This window comes from Tamandua tetradactyla, chromosome 1, assembly GCF_023851605.1.
Source record: "Tamandua tetradactyla isolate mTamTet1 chromosome 1, mTamTet1.pri, whole genome shotgun sequence".
NCBI classification, from domain to species: domain Eukaryota; kingdom Metazoa; phylum Chordata; class Mammalia; order Pilosa; family Myrmecophagidae; genus Tamandua; species Tamandua tetradactyla.
Window position 1 is genome coordinate 129090339 of NC_135327.1, and position 20062 is coordinate 129110400.

Genomic DNA, 20062 nt, shown 5'->3' on the forward strand with positions numbered 1-20062 from the left:
TCTATGTTTTCTGCTGAGAAATCTGCGCATTGTCTTATTGGGCTTCCCTTGTATGTGATGGATTGCTTTTCCCTTGCTGCTTTCAAGATCCTCTCTTTCTCTTTGACCTCTGACATTCTGATTATTAAATGTCTTGGAGTATGTCTCTTTGGATCTATTCTCTTTGGGGTACGCTGCACTTCTTGGATCTGTAATTATAAGTCTTTCATAAGAATTGGGAAATTTTCAGTGATAATTTCCTCCATTAGTTTTTCTCCTCCTTTTCTCTTCTCTTCTCCTAATGGGACACCCACAACTCGTATATTTGTGCGCTTCATTTTTTTTTTTTTTTTTTAAAGGAAAGACAGAGAGAAGGAAGGAAGGATAGAAGGAAGGAAGAGAGGAAGAAAGGGAAACATCTTTTAAACATTTTCTTGTTTTATTGTATTTTGTTTCTCCGTTTTTCGTTACATGGGCTGGGGCCGGGAATCGAACCGAGGTCCTCCGGCATAGCAGGCAAGCACTTTGCCCGCTGAGCCACCGCGGCCCGCCCCTTGTGCGCTTCATTTTGTCTTTCAATTCCCTGAGTCCCTGCTCATATTTTTCCATTTTTTTTTCCTATGGTTTCTGTTTCTTGTTAGATTTCAGTTGTTCCATCCTCCAGTTCAGAAATTCTATGTTCTGTCTCTCGACATCTACCATTGTAGGTTTCCATTGTTTTTTTTTCATCTCTTCTACTGTGTCTTTCATTCCCATAAGTTCTGTGATTTGTTTTTTCAGACTTTCGGTTTCTTCTTTTTGTTCTTTCCTTGCCTTCTTTATATCCTCCCTCAATTCATTGATTTGGTTTTTGATGAGGTTTTCCATGTCTGTTTGTACATTTTGAATTAATTGTTTTAGCTCCTGTATGTCATTTGAATTGTTGTTTTGTTCCTTTTACTGAGCCATATCTTCAATTTTCCTAGTGTGATTTGTTATTTTTTGCTGGCATCTAGGCATTTAATTACCTTAATTAGTTTATTCTGGAGATTGCTTTCACTTCTTTTATCTAGGGTTTTCTTGCTGGATGAATTTGTTGTCTATCTGTTCTTTGACATTTCATTCAGCTTTATCTGGACCTTTAGCTTAAGTTTTGTTTAACAGAGGAGAATTTTTCAGTTCTTGTTTTCTTGTTTCTTGCCCTGCTTGTGTGGTACATTTCCCCCCGCACACACACGTAGGAGGGTCTACTTAGATATTATAGACCCCAGCCAGATTTTCCCAGACCAAACTGGCCTCCTATCAGGAGGAAAGAGTCACCTGCGTTGGTTTTCCCTGAGGGTGAGAGACTTTCTTGTTATGTCTCTGGACTCTCTTTTTCTTATCCTGCCCAGTATGTGGTGCTTCTCTGCCTGCAGGTCCCACCAGCATAAGATGATGCAGTACCTTTAACTTTGGCAGACTCTCCCTCCTGGGGGCGTGGTGGAGACAGAGGAGAGGTTGTAGGCTGGTTTTAATGGCTTCAAATTACCAAGCCCTGGTGTCTTAATTCCTTGATGGAGGGATTTCACCTGGGTGGGGCTTTACCTCTCCCCTAGGAAAGGCACAGGCTCCAGATAAGTCCCCAAAAGAGCTCACTTCTGCCTATGCCTGGGGCAGTTGCAGCCTGAAAAGTCCTGCCACTGTATCCAGAGGCAGTCAAGCCTTTGTAGATACACAGCCACAAAAGCCTCTGTTTCCTTCTTTTTCTTCCCCCTTTTCTGTCAATCCTGCCCCCTTGGCGCCGGGGCAAAAATGAGCAACCTCCGCTTTGATCAGGTTTACCTATGCTGGAGGCCTATTTTTAGTAGTCAGAATCTGTTGATTAGTTCCACAATTGGCGTTTGATTGTGCCCAGTCCCTGCTGCTGGTAAAGTCCTTTCCTTTCCCCTTTGGGAAGCGGCTTGCGAGGGAGGGGCGCTGGCCACCGTAGCTTTGGGAACTCACTTTCTGGGGGGTGCTCGCAGCCGGTCCAGCTGGTTCAGACTGGGGTACGCTGTGTGTCTGGTCACTGACGTGGCCCCAGGAGCTGTTCTGTACTGTTTCTGGTTATTTAGTAGTTGTTCTGGAGGACGAACTAAAATGCGCACGTTGTTAAGCCGCCATCTTGACCCGGACACAATTGATACTTTCTTTTTGTCTGTTTTGCTTCACATTCATTTCATCCTACTATGAAAGACCATTTGGGGCTTTAATTCTATAAGACTTGGCTACTTGATCTCTTTTCTTTCACCAGTTGTTTCCAGATTTTAATGAAACATTTTAGCATGAAGTAAACAGAACCGAGTGGCAAAATTCTTAAGAGCCATTTTTGAAGAATATCATTTTTTCTTTTTTTTCCCACAGACATGATTAGCACAGTATGTACTTTCATCTTATGACCAGGGTTGTCATCACTGTAAACATTTATTATTTTTTAGTAGCTTCTGAGAGCAGCATCATAATGGCGAGGGTGTGAAGGCTTCTTTATCCATCATACAGCTGGCAGGGTGTCAGTCTGACTTTGAAATCTTCAGCCTAGCTGATGTTCACATGATCGCATGCCTGCTTCTTAGCAGACGTCTTTTTTTTTTTAAGTTATTACATCGAGAACTGTGTGGGCTAAGCCAGCTGCTTAGAATCAGTGTATAATATGAAGGTAAGTGAACTTTGTGTAAGAATAGTTCATTCAAAAGCTTTAATATTTGTACTTCAGTGACAGTGTTTTATTATGAGAGATTTTTAGACATGGGGAAAGAATACCCATCACCAAGTATAAGAAACAAAACATTATCACTTCAGGAAAAGTGTACTGTGTGTTCCTACTTGATTGCATCTGTTTCTATTTATCTTTAAACTTACAGCCTTTTTCTATTTTCTTTTTAATTCAACTATCAAAAATAAGATTTAAAATAGCTCTTTAGGTAAACATCTGTTCTTATTATAATGAAATTATAATGAGAACATAAATACTATTTATATATATTATCTGTATTAGAAATTAAGTTGTAATTTCTTTCTTTTAATATTTAGTTTCTGTGCCTTTACATATGTCAACCTGGGTTATAATGAAGAACATTGTTGCTAAAAATGGATTTTCTGGATTATTTACAGGTAAAAATATTTTCTTTACCAATCATTGGATAAAATGATTATTTTTACTATTTATGCCTATCATTTTATAAAATTATCTTCTCAGAAGGAAATTATAGAAAGCATTTCACATTTATTGTTTTCTTCTAACTATCAAAAGTTAAAGGGAAAGTACTAACTAACAATAGGTTTTACTATCAATAAAATGAAGTTTCATTACAAAATAACGTAGAATTGAAGTTGAAGGCATTGGGAATGAGAAGTGTGGCTTGTTCTTTGCTCATTAATTCATGGCAGAATATTTGATACATCACTTCATTTAATTTGACCATTATCTGAATGAAGTCATTTATATTTTTTAAAGTAAAATAAATTTGTTCTGATATTCTTATTCTCTTTTCAGGCCTAATTCCCCGTTTAATTAAAGTTGCTCCTGCTTGTGCCATTATGATCAGTACATATGAATTTGGAAAGGCTTTTTTCCAGAAACAAAATGTTCAAAGCCAGCAATGCTAGTAATTCTGTTTCAACTTGAAGTAACACCATAGCCAAATAGTAAGATGGAGAATCTTAGACAAGGACTTTTTTCACCATTATTTTCTAAAAAAGAATGATATGATGTCTTTCTTTCCTGTAATTTAAATGAATAGTAATTTCTCTCTGCTTCTAAATCATAATTCTAATTTTAAAATAAATTTTGATATCCTGATTTGAGATATTGAAAAAGATATTATAGAAATCACAACCATTGAGCATTATTTTTGTAATATGCCGTTTAACACTGAAAGGAGTAATCTCTGAGAATTTGATATATATATTTCAGTGTAACTTAATCTTATTGGGAGTGTATGAGATACATCAGAACTTTTTGAATTGTGTGATAATGTCCAGAGTCTAGAGGGAAAAAGCTGGAGTTTTTAATGCACATTTAAATCATGTACAGAGATATTTAAGTATTTCAGTAGAGAATAGAAGGCAGTCAATAAATAACACTCACATTTACCAAATATTGCTTGTTATTTCATTTCTTTAATCCAGATATATTAAGCCAACTGTTTGCCTCCCCCTCATGTTCTAAGGCTTCATCTGTATTAAGATTTCTTCAACGGTGTGGCTATTTTATCTTTACGAACCAGAATACAGTCATTTGTGTGATGTGGATGCTCCCATTTTTAAATGATTAAAGACGCTGTAATATCAACTGTTTTTATAAGATGGAATTTTTACTAATTGCAGTAGACATTCACTTTAATCAGACTTCAGTTTGTAATGGAAAACAACATTGTATTTAGACTAATGAAAATAAAATTAAAGGTATGGGATAGCCCTCTGGTTTTGTTTTCTTAAAGAAAAATTTTTATTAAAGTTGTAGGTTTACAGAATAATTTATGCATAAAATACGGGATTCCCATATCCCATCCTATTATTGACACCTTGCATTGGTGTGGTTCATTTGTTACAATTGCTGAAAGCACATTTTTGTAATTGTACTATTAACTATAGTACATGGTTTAACTTAGGGTTCAATGAGTTGTATATTTTCATGAGCTTTTTTAACCATCTTATAACTCAAGTATCATTGTTCATGGCATTCTCTTAGTCATTTTTTTGGCTTGTTCAAACATGAGAGGTTATTTCTATGATATCAGTCATAAAAGTTTCAAAATGGCCACTGATTTCATGCCATCCCACATCAAGATACTAGACCAAGAGACTACTATAAACAAGAAACAGTATCCTTGAAGAAATTGCTTTTGGTTACTGCAGGCTAATGCCTAAGTAATTTAGTTTAGGACTGCATATAAGAATGAAATAAAGGATATGATAGTAGGACAAGAAATTATATGCTTTTTAACATTTTTGTTTGATTTTTATCAGAATGATCTGTATATCCTATAAGAAAAAGCACTTTATTGCAGTCTATGTATTTCTTATGAAAATGTGGAAAGGTTTTTTTGTTTGTTTTTTTAAATGGAATAATATGGTTGGGTGATAAGTTTCTAGGGTCAGTAGGTAAATTAATGCATTTTGTGTTACAGAAAGATGTGTATAATTTACCAGAAAGGAACTCTATAGGGCTTGTATATGTGATCTTTTGTTTTTATTTTATCCTATGTTGATCTACCCAAAATTTACAAAATACATATATATATACAAATATATAATTTTGAATTTAAATGTTCATTAAATATTTTATGCCTCCTTAAAATTAACATTGCTTTAAGTTAAATATTTTCAAGTAAAAATTACATTAAAATTGATTTCAAATACTGCTATTTAACAGTATTAAAATTTTTTATATTGGTTTTGCTATCTTTTTTTATTATATTTTTTGCTATGCTTCTTTTTGATAGGTAATTGGTAGAAAAAAGGTACGAAGACTTAGAACTCTGCTGTAAAAAGTGGTCAGTATTTCAACTTAGATATTACTTATAAATATCAGAAGGGAAATCCCTCTCCTATACTGTACTTACAACTAATGGCTACAACTAGTTAAATAAATCTAATTACCTAGTAGTTTTCTAACACATGTGCAATACAGCTGGATGAAAAAGGATGGCTAGATTAAAGATTTCTCTACACTTAGGAGGTAAAGAAGCATTAATATATTTTTTTAATAAAAAAATCAGCAACATAAAAGAGTTTGCTAGAAAGCATTTCAGCATTTTGTTCTAATATTTATTTTCATATTGAAAGAGAACATGGATACAGTCAGTCCTGGAACAGCTAAAATATTAAAATTTTAATTTCCCCCCAGAGTTCTAACTGGAAAAATGATGGCCCTTTTATGGGAAGTGATTAATAGTCCCAGATTTCACTTCAGATCAGTCTTCAAGCTTAATTTTCAACCACATGGACTTACCAGTCTTTTCTGCACATATGTTGCAGGAACTGTAATATTTGCAAAATATACCATTGTTCTTGGTAATAATGACATTTCTGAAAAGAAAAGTTTTCATTCTGTTATTTTTACAGTAATGTTAAATTTTCTTACATATTTAATTACTTAAATGCAATTTTTTCAAGAAGAAATGTCTAATTCAAGTATTAGATTTGTAAATACATATACACACCCTAGTCTTTTTTTAAAGTATGCAGGTATAATAACATTTTCTTGACATTTTTCTTTTCTGTTTTGAAAAACTGTTCACTATGCTTAACTTTATAAGACTGCTTTACTTTAAATTCTTCCCTCTCTTTTTCTTGGGGCTCAGATTCCAGATAGGAGGGAAGATTTAGTGTGCTACATATGAATTTGTTTTCCAGAATGAACTTTTTAAATAAAAGTTCATTCTGTTAACTGTCCTGTCACTGTCCACAAAGAGTCCTTAGAGGTATGATTGATAGAAATGTGCAAAGGCAGATGTGGCAAAGTTGAGGAACTCCTCACTCTGGGAGCAGAGAGGGAGTGGTCAGGAGATGCTTTTAAGATTAAGACAGATAGTTAATCCAATAAACATAAGGTAGGAGTCTCATTAAAGGACCTGAATTTAATTAAATCCATGTGGTGAACAAAGGATATATGAAGGAATATAGTAGAAGATCAGACTGGAAATGTAGTCAAGGGTCTTCTGTACTGGAAGAAGACAACAGGAAACAAAGAAGGGCTTTTTGGCACAGTGAACTGATTAGACTTGGGTTTTAGATTAGATAATTTTAAGTGTGGAAAATGGGATTTATGAGATGATTTATGTAAATGTAATCTAAAAATTTTGGTTTGAATTATACTTTAAAAGATGCCCTAATGATAATGATACATAATTTTATCTTCAGTTAAAAAGAACAAATGTTAACATTAAATAGAAGCTGCTTTGCTCAGCAAAAAATCTAAAGTAAACTGATTTAAGACATTTTTAGGAGTCCTTATGTTCAAAACAGTCATGAGACATTTTAGAGGTAATCCAATAGTTCATCAGAATCTGATGAACATTTTACCTAATGATAGAAATTTTACTGCAGGATTTTTGAAAGTTGTACATTTGAGACACATTTATAACCATTTGAAACCTTGCGTGTAAATAAAATAAAGATGACTTTAATTGAAACTGACTTGGTTTTACTTGCTTTTTAAAAGATACTGTCAGTTATAATTAATACTTGCTTGTATTTGGCATTTACATTTTAAGAGCTTATACATACGATTTCATTTAATGCTGACATAATCTTGGTGCTGTCATGTAGATACCGAGATGGTGATATTTCCATTTTACAGGTAAGAAAATGAACATGGTTATTACAATTGCCAGAATCACTACTAAACTGTAATATGCCTGTTTTAAATCATATTATGTCTTAAAAATAGAGTATTTAATTTGATAAAGGCTGAAGTAAGGCTTTCTCTAAATTCATTTTTATATTAATATTTGAGGTGTGAAATAATACACATTTACCAAATTTGTTGAAACAAAACTTTAGGGTTCAGAGTATCTAATTTTTGAGAAAACTTTTTGAGAAGAAAAAAATAGACGACTGTGGCTTAGTGCAAAATGTTTAATATGCATGCAACAAATAAAGTACATCAAGGCAAAAAAATACACGTGGAAATACTAGCATTTAATTCAGCATTCTTTTTTATATGTACAACAAACACCATCACCTAAAATATAAAGATTGAGACATACGTTGTTTTCTCATGCAAACATTAACAAACTATCTTTATAATTAGCTTGAAATGAACTGTGTAAGAAACCTGAATTTCACAATTGCAGAGGAATTTTTACACCAAGAGCTCCAAGAAAGGAGGAAATTTCATGATTCTCAGATGTCATGTTTAAATCTGCATTTAGCAGCATGTTAAGATGCACAAGTACTGTATATACTAAACAAACCTAAAAAAACTTAGCAGTTATGCAACCTTGAATTTCCTTTCTGTATTATAAAAATGTATGGAGAAAAATTAACAATGATTTTTTTATTATTATTACTAGTAAGGGATTATAAATGTCAGTTGAGAGTAGACCATGAATTATAAAGCTTTTAAACATTCTGATAGTTCTTAGGAAAGGAGCAATAATGCTCAAGCCAATCTAAAACTTTTCAAGTGTGTATATATATATATATATATTTTTTTTTTTCTTTTTTTCCTTTCCATATCCATTTCCTTCCTCCTTTCTCAAAGTTTTCAGTCCCCATTGCATACCTTCCTTCCATCTTTCATCCTGATAAAAAACTGCTCTGGATAGATACCTCATACACAATAAACTATACAGGATTGAGAACAGATTAAAGGTACTGATTTCTCAAGAATATTTGCACTTCTACATGCATTAAAGTCTTAAGCTAAAGGAATAAGCTCTGAGTATGTCTGGCATATAAGATAGAACTTATTTTAAGGACTTCCAGGTCTTATCCCTGAAATGGCATGGTTTGTACTGTATTACTTATAAATAAGAATAGCCTTATTACTATGATCTAAATTCTCTCACTCTTGCAGGGAACCACCACACTCCTACATTTCTAATTACAAAGAATGAATGTGGTAAGTTCAGTACTTTTTGCCTCCTTTCCAATTGTTTGAGGAGGAACATTCTTCCTATATGTCAAAGGTTGAATATAATGTTTTATTAATAAACATATGAAGTCCCCTATTATACATATTTTAGCCTCTTCATGTAAACAATGTATAAAACTTCTTTGGCACAACTAATCATGTTTTCCTCATTATTTACTATAGAAAATATGCTTCAGACATTTTCTATCTTAATATGGTAGAGTTTTTAGGGAGAAATGGTTATTATTTGCAGTTGTCGCAAAAATAGCAAAAAGACTTAAAATACAGATCATAGCTTTTTAAAGAAGAAAACTAATTTACTACCTGCAGAAGTGTAGGGATTTTTAACATTAGCATTAATTGTAAAATGGGATTATGGCATAATTAACGATAGAGGCTATAAAATATACAGAACAATTTATTGCACATGAGAAAAAAATATGCACTGTGTCAGACATATTTATTGTTAAGTATGGGGATGACTTTTAAAACTTTGTGAATCCTTAATTTAGTTTGAAATCTTTCCTGATAAAATACTTTTTTCAACATTTGTTGTATGTTTTTCAATGTTTGAGGCATATATATTTTAAAATATATAACCTTTTAAGAAAATCTTGGGAAAATAAAGGTTAGAAATTTGCTTTTCAGTTTAACTAAAGGGTCTAGAATACTGTAAAACACTTTCCCTACCTTAACGAATTTCTTAGTAACCGCCTAAAAAGGCACATTTCTACAAAATTTACAAAATGTTAAGTGGAATGTTAAGCTGATTCCACATAATAAATGCTAAGGAAAAACTGAATAAGCCACTATGAAAAAACTGCTGTGGACCCTAGCCTCATATTAAAAAGGAGGTATTTAAATATTAGAACCTAAGAAGAAATTGAGAAAATGACAATTTTAGTCATTTTTTAAAACCAATCATTGCCTAAAAGAGTGAAAGAAAATACTTAACATAAGTCTCCAGAAAGAACCTTGAACTCAGTCTCTGGTGACTAAGATATATTCAAACAAATATATGAAAATAAGTTGAATAATAAATATGTACAGTTTGCAATGGATTATTAATTTGAAGTTATCTTTGAAAGCTTTTTTTCAAAGTCTATTCACTTTTAAAACTACTTCAGTGACATTCCTCAATGACAAATAATGAGATTTTTCAAAATGAAAAATTTTGAAAATGGCAAGGTCATTACGTTATTCAATCGGAATTTTATAAGGAGTGGACTGAACTCTGTAATTTCAGTGATAGAATGCCAACATGTGCCAGAACAATATAAAACTTCAAAGGTCTTCCCAGCAGTCAAACTTGTGTAAACTGTACATTTACAACATAAAATCTTCTGGCTTGTACATAAAATTTTTTATGATGGAGTTAGGCCTGGACTTGTCAGCTCTGCTGTAGGACTTGCAAGGTAGTCATTAGATTTTAGACTTGTTAAAGACTTGTAGCTTGCCACTGATGTTAGAGACCCACAGAGACCAAGTAATGAAGGAGTATCTTCTTTACCTGAAAATTAGGAAAAAATAATGAAATTTCATTAATTGCCCTTGCAGAATGATACCCATGATATCCTAAAACCATTAGAAACTGGCCACACTTTATGAAATATTACCAACATAACAAATTAAAGATTTAGATTTCAACTTGCCTGTAACTCACTCTTAAAAACATCACAGAGGATTATCATTCTTTTGATAGTTCCTGATATCACTTTAAGATTACATGTTTTAGAGCAAAACTTTTAAAGTTATCTTTTCAGAAAACATGTTCATGTTCAATAAGCAAAGGATAATGGGAAACTGCGAACTAAATTAAATAGCAGTAATACTGCTCAGGCCACAGAAATACCAGGAATATTTCCTGGTAAAGTAATAGATTAGAAGCAGGGTGAGCGTGGTCAGATTAGACTGCCCCAACAGAAGAACTTGATTTGGGGAGACTTCATTCACTCATTTAATATTTATTGACAAGAATTTTTAAGTGTTGCAGTTCAGTACAGCCATGAAAGAATTGTGGTAGAAGATCTGTTTCCACAGCTAGGGTAAAGCAAGTTCTATCCAGAGCTGAGTAAATTTCAACCCTAAGTTTACAAATGCCAGTCATAAGTTGTTGCTTGGGGCTGTGCAAGACCTAAGATATCAGATATCACATGTTATGAATATTGTCTATGTTTCAAGTACACCTGTGAAATGTTCACATAATCCTTTGTACTTAACAGCATCTTATCATACTTTATGTTCTCTGTTTCCATTATTAGGAAACAGAAGAAAGGCATGGGCTTTGTTTCATTCATTATTATACTCCCAGGGCCTTACACACAAAATATGTTCATTAAATAATTAAATAATTATTGAATGGTGGTTCAGTGGAACTGCGCTGGTACTCAATAGAGCTCCTGTGTCCTTCTTAGCTGTGTGAGCTTGGACAAGTCATCTTCTCTGAGCCTATTCCTTCCTTTGGGAGGTGGTTTTGAAGTTATGTACCCAGAAAAATCTATTTTTAATCTTAATTCATTCCTGTGGTTATGAACCCATTAAGACCTTTTAATGAGATTACTTCAGTGGGTGTGACCCAGCTGAATCAGGTTGGGTCTTAATGCTATTACTGGAAGTCTTATAGAGAAGGCCACAGAAAGAGAAGCCACAGGGAGCAGCCAGAAGTTGGAAGTCAATGGAGCCTGGAAGAGAAAGAAGATACCACCATGTGCACTTCCATGTGATGGATAAGCCAAGGACCAGAGATCACCTATTGCCACACAGAGGATGCCACAATGTTCAGGGAGAAAGCGTCACCTTGATGATGTTTTGATTTGGATTTCGTAAGCCTCAAAACCGTGAGCTAATAAATTCTCATTGTTTAAGCCAACCCATTTATGGTACTTGTTTTAGCAGCCAGGAAACTAAAACACTTTATAAAATGGGAACAGATACAGTTTCACTGACTGGTAAAATGCAGAAAAAATATCAGTGTTAGAAAAAGATATAGAAGAGTGCTGTTACTTTTGGATCTTAAAATATTTATCATTTGTTTTATTAGGGTCAAAACATATAGAGGTTCCTATAAGGTTCCTTCTAATATTTCAATTTTGAAACTCTTTTTAGGCCAAAATCAGCTCCCTAGAGTTCTTGCTAAATGCTCCATTTACAACCCACAATCTTTTAAAGATATTTATTGCTAATTAAATATGTTTAATGTAAGATTTTCAAAAAGTAATTGCCAAAGACTATAAGCAATCCAATTGTCTAAGACCGTTAACTTAATGGAATGTTATGCATCTCTAAGACGGAATGATAAATAACTCTAATGCTATGTAGTGATTTTCAGGATATATATGCTATTAGGTGAAAAAAGCAAAATACAGAGCAGTGTGTATATTTTACTTTTGATCGAAAACAATAGTATGTATAATATTTTACTTTTGATCTAAAAATTTATATAAATTTGCTTATATTAAAAAAGATCAATAGGAGGACCATTCAAAAGTTACCTATGAAATGGGACAAAATGCTGGAGGTGAAACTTGAGTATAGTCATTTGACTGTAAATCCCTAGAGGGACAGGGTCCCAAAATAAAAATAACTAAGTAAATCTTAAGCTATTTTAAGTGATCATATTTTAGTGACCACATGAATTAAGAGCCAGTATTTTCAACTTGAAAGATAAAAATATAAATAATAAGTAAAAACCCTGAATCTTCCACATTTGACTTATGAATTCTATATTTTTATCTTTAAAAACTTTAGTTCTATTGAATGAAAAGGCTGACCGTCCAGTGATAACAAGGACTCCTGGAGCCCAGATTTTGGTCTCTAATACCATTTCCCCAATAAGGAAGCAGGATTTCTTGAATAGCTGATCCGGGGTGTGAAGCATAAAATGTACCAAAGTATTCTAGAATATCTTGCTTTACCATAAAGCATGGAAGCCATGACACAGGCTTCTGTGGTGTCAAACGGTCAAAGGAGTCATCCTTAACGGTCTCTCAATGGCTAAAGTGATCTTCTGATGAGATGCACTGAGAAAAACCCACTTACGTTGCATTTTTTGCCAAAGGTGTTTAGCCTGAATATAATAATAATGAACAATCAGGCAAAGCCAAGTTTTTGGACATTCACAAAACTGGCCTGGACTCTTTAAATATGTAATTGTCATAAAAGATACATACACAAACTTGGTGAGTATTGTTCTGGATTAAAGGACACCAAAGACATTGAAAAATTAATGCAATGCTTGATATTTGGATATTGGATATAGAAAAGAGAAAACAAGAGCTTTAAGGATACTACTGGCCAAGTGGAGACTTTTGAATATGAACTAATTATCAAGTAATATTATTACTGATATTAAATTTCCTGAGGATGATACACGTGTGGCTGTGTAAGAGAATATCCTTATCCCTAGAAGATACATACCAATGTATTCAGAGGTGAAGTGTCATGACACTTGCAATTTACTTTCAAGTAGCTGAGCAAAAAAGAAAGCATGGGTATATGGATAAAAAGAGGGAACACAGGTACACAATGAGCAACAACAAGATAAAGCAAGTATGGCTGTTAATGACTGGTAAATTGAGTTAAAGGACATAAAGGTGTTTATTTTGATGTTCTCCTAACTTCCTGTAGGTTTGAAATTATCCAAAATAAAACTTGGGGTGGCAGGAAGAAGACAAGGCACACCAATGTCTCAGCTGTGCCCCAAGGGAATAAACCTTAGAACAGAATTGAGTGCATAAACAGAAAACAATAGGAGGAAAATCCATATGTAGAAACAACCTTCAAAATAATTATACATAATTATACATAAATATAATGTATAACAGGCTGAAAGGGACTTTATTCCCACCCTCATTGTAAAAAGAAGGGATAAAATGGGGTAGGAAGATCCAAAATGTTATGCCCATTGTGATTGAAGTTATGCACCTATGCTTCTGAAATACACAAAAAATGAAAAAAACTGTCAGAGGATGACAGGTGATTACTTCCAAAATAATTTGAATATTGCTGTTATGTCAATAGTAAGCAATATATAAATATATACATAGACATATATAAAATTAAAATGGATTAGGATGGATTCTATGGATTAGATAACATCAAGTTTGTTACAGCCCCTCAGTTAATTATGTAAAACTCCATTGGTCAGGACGGGCCAAGATGGCGGCTTAGTAAGGTGCACACGTTTTAGTTTGTCCTCCAGAGCAACTACTAAATAACCAGAAACAGTACAGAACAGCTCCCGGAGCCACGACAGTGACCGGACACACAGCGTACCCCAGTCTGGACCAGCTGGACCGGCTGCGAATCTCCGGAACAGTGAGTTCCGCAAACTGCGGCGGCCGGTGCCCCTCCCCCACAGGCGGCTTCCCAGAGGGAAAGGAAAGAGTCTCTAACAATAGCAGGGACTGAGTCCAACCAAACACCAACTGTGGCATTAATACACAAATTCTGACTACTAAAAATAGGCCCCCAGCTCAGGCAAAACTGGTCAAGGCGGAGGTCGCCCATTGGGCTAACCGAAAAAGAGGAAAGGGGACAAAACGGAGCCTTCTATGGCTGTATCTGTGGAGGCTTGGCTGGCTCTGGATTCAGCAGCGGGATTACACAGGCTGCAACTGCCCCAAGCATACGCAGAAACAGGCTGCTTTCAGGGCTGTCACCTGAACCTTCCCCACAGGAGGGGTGAAATGCAACTCAGGTGGAATCCCTCTCTCAAGGAATTCAGACCCCGGGTCTTCACAATTTGAAGCCATTAAACCAGCCTACAACCTTTCCTCTGTCTCCACCACTCCCCCAGCAGGGAGAGTCTTCCAAAGGTAAAGGAGCCACAACATCTTTTGCTGGTGGGACCTGCAGACAGACAAGCGCCACATACTGGGCAAGATAAGAAAAACAGAGTGCAGAGACGTCACAGGAAAGTCTTTCAACCTGCTGGTTCTCACACTCAGGGAAAACTGACGCAGGTGATTCCTTCCCCTGAAAGGAGGCCAGCTTAGTCCGGGAAAACCTGGCTGGAGTCTGTAATACCTATGTAGACCCTCCTAAGGGTGGGGAGGAAAAAGGCACCTTACAAGCAGAACAAGAAACAAGAAAACAAGAACTGAAAAATTACCCTCTGTTAAACAAAAATTAAGCTAGAGGCCCAGAAAAAGCTGAACTGAAGGTCAATGAACAGATAGACAACAAACTCATCTAGCAAGAAAATCCTAGGTAAGATAAGTGAAAGCAATCTCCAGAATAAACTAATTAAGGTAATTAAATGTCCAGACACCAGCAAAAAAAAACAAATCACACCAGGAAAACTGAAGATATGGCCCAGTCAAAGGAACAAACCAGTGGTTCAAATGAGATACAGGAGCTGAGACAACTAATTTTGAATATACGAACAGAAATGGAAAACCAGTGTTTATAGCAGCATTATTACAATTGCAAAGAGATGGAAACAGCCAAAATGTCCATCAACAGAAGAGTGGCTAAACAAACTGTGGTATATACATACGATGGAATATTATGCAGCTTTAAGACAGAATAAACTTATGAAGCATGTAACAGCATGGATGGACCTAGAGAACATTATGCTGAGTGAGACTAGCCAAAAACTAAAGGACAAATACTGTATGGTCCCACTGATGTGAACTGACATTAGAGAATAATCTTGGAATATGTCATTGGCAACAGAGACCATCAGGAGATAGAAATAGAGTAAGATAGTGGGTAATTGGAGCTGAAGGGATACGGACTGTGCAACAGGACTGGATACAAAAACTCAGAAATGGACAGCACAGTAATACCTAAGTGTAATGTAATTATGTTAAAACACTGAATGAAGCTGCATCTGAGGTATAGTTTTTTTATTTTATTTTATTTTTTTATTTTTTATTTTTAATTTTTTCTCTCTATTATTGTTTTCTTTTTCTGTTGTCTTTCTATTTCTTTTTCTGAATCGATGCAAATGTAGTAAGAAATGATGAATATGCATCTATGTATGATATTAAGAATTACTGATTGTATATGTAGAATGGAATGATTTCTAAATGTTGTGTTAGTCAATTTTTTTAATTAATAGAAAAAATACAAGAACAAGGGCAGTGTGACAGTGGCTCAGCAGGCAGAATTCTTGCCTGCCATGCTGGAGACCCAGGTTCAATTCCTGATGTCTGCCCAAGCAAAAAAAAAAAACAAAAAACAAAAAATGAGCAAAACTTTAACATTTAATGCTCACCTGGAGAATTTAGATTAAGAACAGCAAACTAACCCTAAAGCAAACAAAAGAAGAGAAATAATAAAGACTAAAGCACATATATTAAACTGGAGAAAAAAACAATAGAGAGAATCAACAAAACTATTAAAGTTGGTTCTCTGAGAAAATTAATACAATTGATGGTCCCCTATGTAGACTAACAAAGAAGAAAAGAGAGGGGGATTGTTACCACAGATCATGAAGAAATTTCAAAATCGTAAGACAATATTATGAACAACTGTATGCCAACAAACTAGACAACTTAGATGAAATGGACAAATTACCTATACTGACTCAAGAAGAAATAGAAGATCTCAACAAACCAATTACATGTAAAGAGATCCAATCAGTCATTAAAAATCTTCCACCCCCCCACAAAAAGCCCAGGAACACATGGCTTCACAGGAGAATTTTATCAGACATTTCAAATAGAACTAACACCAGTCACACTGAAACTCTTCCAAAAATTTGAAGAACAAGAGAATGCTATCTAACTCATTTTTTGAAGCTAACATCACAATAATACCAAAATCAGAGAAAGAGGATACAAGAAAACTACAGACCAATGTCCGTAATGAATATAGATGCAAAAATTCTTAACAAAATAACTAGCAAATCGCATCCAATGCCACATTAAAAGAATTATAATCAGTGATCAAGTGGGGTTCATACCAGGAATGCAAGGGTGGTTCAACATAAGAAAATCAATCAGTGTAATACAGCATATTAAAAATCAAAAGGGAAAAATCACATGATCATATCAATTGATGCTGAAAAAGCATTTGACAAAATCCAGCATACTTTCCTGATAAAAACACATCAGAAGTTAGGTATTGAAGGAAACTTTCTCAATATCATAAAGGGCACATAGAAAAACCCATAGCCAACATCATACTGAATGGTGAGAAACTGAATAATTCCCCTTGAGATCAGGGACGAGACAAGGATACCCATTGTCACCACTGTTATTCAACATTGTATTAGAAATACTAGCTGGAACAATTAGACAGGAGAAAGAAATAAAAGGCATCCAAATAGGAAAGGAAGAAGTAAAACTTTCATTATTTGCAGATGACATGATCCTATAGTTAGAAAACCCTGAGAAATCTACAGCAAAACTACTTGAGCTAATACATTTAGCAAAGTGGTAGGATATAAGATTAATATCAGCAGTGTTTCTATACACAAGCAATTACCTATCTGAGGTGACAACTATGGAAAATATTCCACTCAAAATGGCAACCAGAAGAATTAGGTATCTAGGAATAAGCCTAACCAGAGATGTCAAGGACTTATTTAAAACGACCTAAATGGATGGAAAGATATTCATGATTGTGGATAGGAAGGTTGAATATGGTCAAGATGTCAATTCTACCCAAACTGATGTACAGATTCAATGTAATAACAATAAAAATTCCAATAACTTACTTTGAACACTTGGAAAAACTGATTATCAAATTTATATGGAAGGGTAAGAGACCTCAAATAGCAAAAGATATCCTAAAAAAGAAGAGTGAACTGGGAAGTCTATCACTTTCTGACTTTAAAGTTTACTATAAAGCTACAGTGGTCAAAACAGCATGGTACTGGCACAAAAACAGAAGGACTGACCAGTGGAATGGAATCAAGAGTGCAGAGATTAACCATCAAATTTATGGACATTTAATCTTCGCAAAGACCCCGAAATCCACTGAATTGGGACAGAATAGTCTTTTCAGTAAGTGGGCATGGGAGAACTGGATTTCAATAACCAAAAGAGGACTCTTACCTTACACTCTATACAAAAATTAATTCAAAATGCTATCTGAATTTGTAGATTTCTTTCCTTATTGCCTTAATTTTGAATTGGTTTATGAAACTTACTACACAAACACAGGAGTTACAATGATTATATGGATACTTTACTTAAATACGCATAGGGTTAAGCTAACTAAGATATCCATTTTTGGTGGTTCTAAGTGTATATATGTTTTCTTATATAAAAAATAAATAAGAAGGACAAAGGATTAACCCATGGTCAAAAAAAATATTTTTGAAGTTCGACATTGCTTTAGTAACCTTTTCTTATATTGAATGCAGTAAAAATAAAAAATTATATTTTTAAAAACATTCATGTTATCTCAATTTTATAATATTCCTTACCTGTTCTTCTGTGCTAATGTAACCTAAATGGCAATTTCTTTAGAATTTCTTATGTACTTTTCTGTATTGATTAAATTCTTATAATTAGCATATGTCACGTTTACTGGTATAGTAGAGCTTTCTACCTTCAAAAACAAACACTGAAGCCAAGCAAGCCAGGATGTTAAAGTGATTAATTTTGGTGGTGGAATTATAGGTGATGGTCATTTTTATGTATTGTATGAATTTTTAATTTGCATTTTTTTTCTGGGATGACTAATGATGCTGAGCATCTTTGCAGGTGCTTATTGGCCATTTGTACATCTCCTTTAGGAGATACGTCTGTTCAGATCCTTTGAATAGTTCATAACTGTCTTGTATTTTTATTGTTGAATTGTAATTGTTCTTTAAATATATTCTGGATTCTAAGACTCTTATCAAATACATGGTTTGCAACTTTTTTTGCCCATTTTGTTGTCTTTCTACTTTCTTGATAATGTCCTTTATGCTCAAAAGTTTTTAATTTCAGTGAAGTCTAGTTTATCTTTCTTGTCTCTGGTAACTTGTGCTTTTGGTGTCATGTCTAAGCATCCATTGGAAAGTCCAAGATCACAAAGATTTATGCATGTTTTCTTCTCAGGGTTAACTTTAGCTTGTACTTTTAGATCTTTAATGCATTTTGGAATAATTTTTGTATATAGTATGAGGTACAGGTTCAACTTCATTCTTTTGCATATGAATGTCCAGTTGTCCTATTTAAAAAAAGACTGTTCTTTCCCTCATTGGGTAGTCTTGGCACCCTTGGTGAAACTCCGTTGACCACAGATGTATGGGATTATTTCTGGACTCTCAGTTCTGTTCCATTGGCCTGTAAGTCTCCCCTTATGCCAGTACCACACTGTCTTGGTCACTGTAGCTTTTTAGTAAGTTTGAAATTGGAAAGTTTGTCCTCTAATTTTTTTTCTTTATTATGATTGTTTTGGCTCATCAGAGTCCTTTGCCTTTCCATATGAATTTTAGAATGAGCTTAGTTTCTAGAAAAGAAAAACCATTGGAATTTTGATAGGGATTTCACTGAGTCTCCAGATCAGTTTGGGGAGTTCTGTCATCATAGCAATATTTTAAGTCTTCCAATCCATGATCATGGGATGTCTTTCCACTTATGTAGATCTTTAATTTCTTTCAATAATGTCTTTTTTTGGTGGGGGGGCATACATTATATATTTTGGTTACATTTATTGCTAAGGATTGTTTTCTTTGTGATGCTATTGTAAATGGAATTGTTTCCTTAATTCCACTTTCAGATTGTTCTTCTTTTAGACTTTAAGAATAGATTTTAAAAATTATGTTTCACACTTTTGCATCTATAGACTAGGAAATAAAAGTGAATTCATTTGCTTAATGTATTACCAAACCTTTTTCACTTTCAGAGTCTATCTCTTTTGAATCTTTTTGAAGCAGAATTGTCAGTGTACATGTCCTTCCTCACAGTATCATTTGTACCACCTATAAAGCATTTTCAAAAAGTGTACTCTACTGTTGTCTCCAAAATATTCTTCCAAGCTACCAGTAGGGATTCTGTATATTATGTAAATGTTCTCCTATTCCACAAACTTATAGCTTCCTTTTTTCTTCAATTAGACCAAATGTTTCTGGAAGTAAAGCAGCTTTTTTACAAAGGTCACTGGAACTTTATAATAAATTAACATTTGACACCTTAATAGAAATTCTTCATGATGCACGCAAGCCATGTAGGATTCATCACACCAGTTGCTTGTTGCTTCAAAATTTCTTTTCATATTCTAAGCAATTTCTCTTGCCTTCAGTTATATACTTAGCATGTGATAAGCAATCCTTTTGCATATGTCACAATGTTTCATTTACTTGCAGGGTATTTTCCTTTCATCCAGATTGTTTTTACAAGTACTTTGTATTGTTTCATAAGGTAATATGAATTGTGGTAATTCATCAGTATCAAATTTACATCCCATTTTGTTTTCATGTTTTTCTATGAACAAAGAAGTTTTCATTTTAAGACACATTTAAACTCAGTAATTGTAATACCAATTACACAGGTAACCCAAGTAATATCAATATGAATACCTGTGACTAAGTTCATTTCTGTGTGGGCAAAAACACTA

At 34.1% G+C, this 20062-nt stretch overlaps 2 protein-coding genes across 5 annotated transcripts in view; one reads left to right on the forward strand and one right to left on the reverse strand.

The window, feature by feature from the left end:
* SLC25A40 (solute carrier family 25 member 40) overlaps positions 1-6796 on the forward strand; it is a 76823-nt gene extending 70027 nt beyond the window's left edge. For all 3 annotated transcript variants that reach the window (XM_077149177.1, XM_077149335.1, XM_077149247.1), the window contains 2 exons: positions 3010-3090; positions 3473-6796. In XM_077149177.1, the coding sequence (XP_077005292.1) occupies positions 3010-3090; positions 3473-3585 (194 nt within the window). In that variant the 3' untranslated portion in view covers positions 3586-6796. The remainder of the gene's footprint in view (positions 1-3009; positions 3091-3472) is intronic.
* A 739-nt stretch (positions 6797-7535) lies between these two features.
* The window catches only part of RUNDC3B (RUN domain containing 3B), a 247086-nt gene continuing 234559 nt past the window's right edge, over positions 7536-20062 (reverse strand). For both annotated transcript variants that reach the window (XM_077148924.1, XM_077148861.1), the window contains one exon: positions 7536-10070. In XM_077148924.1, coding sequence (XP_077005039.1) covers positions 9925-10070 — 146 coding nt within the window. In that variant the 3' untranslated portion in view covers positions 7536-9924. The remainder of the gene's footprint in view (positions 10071-20062) is intronic.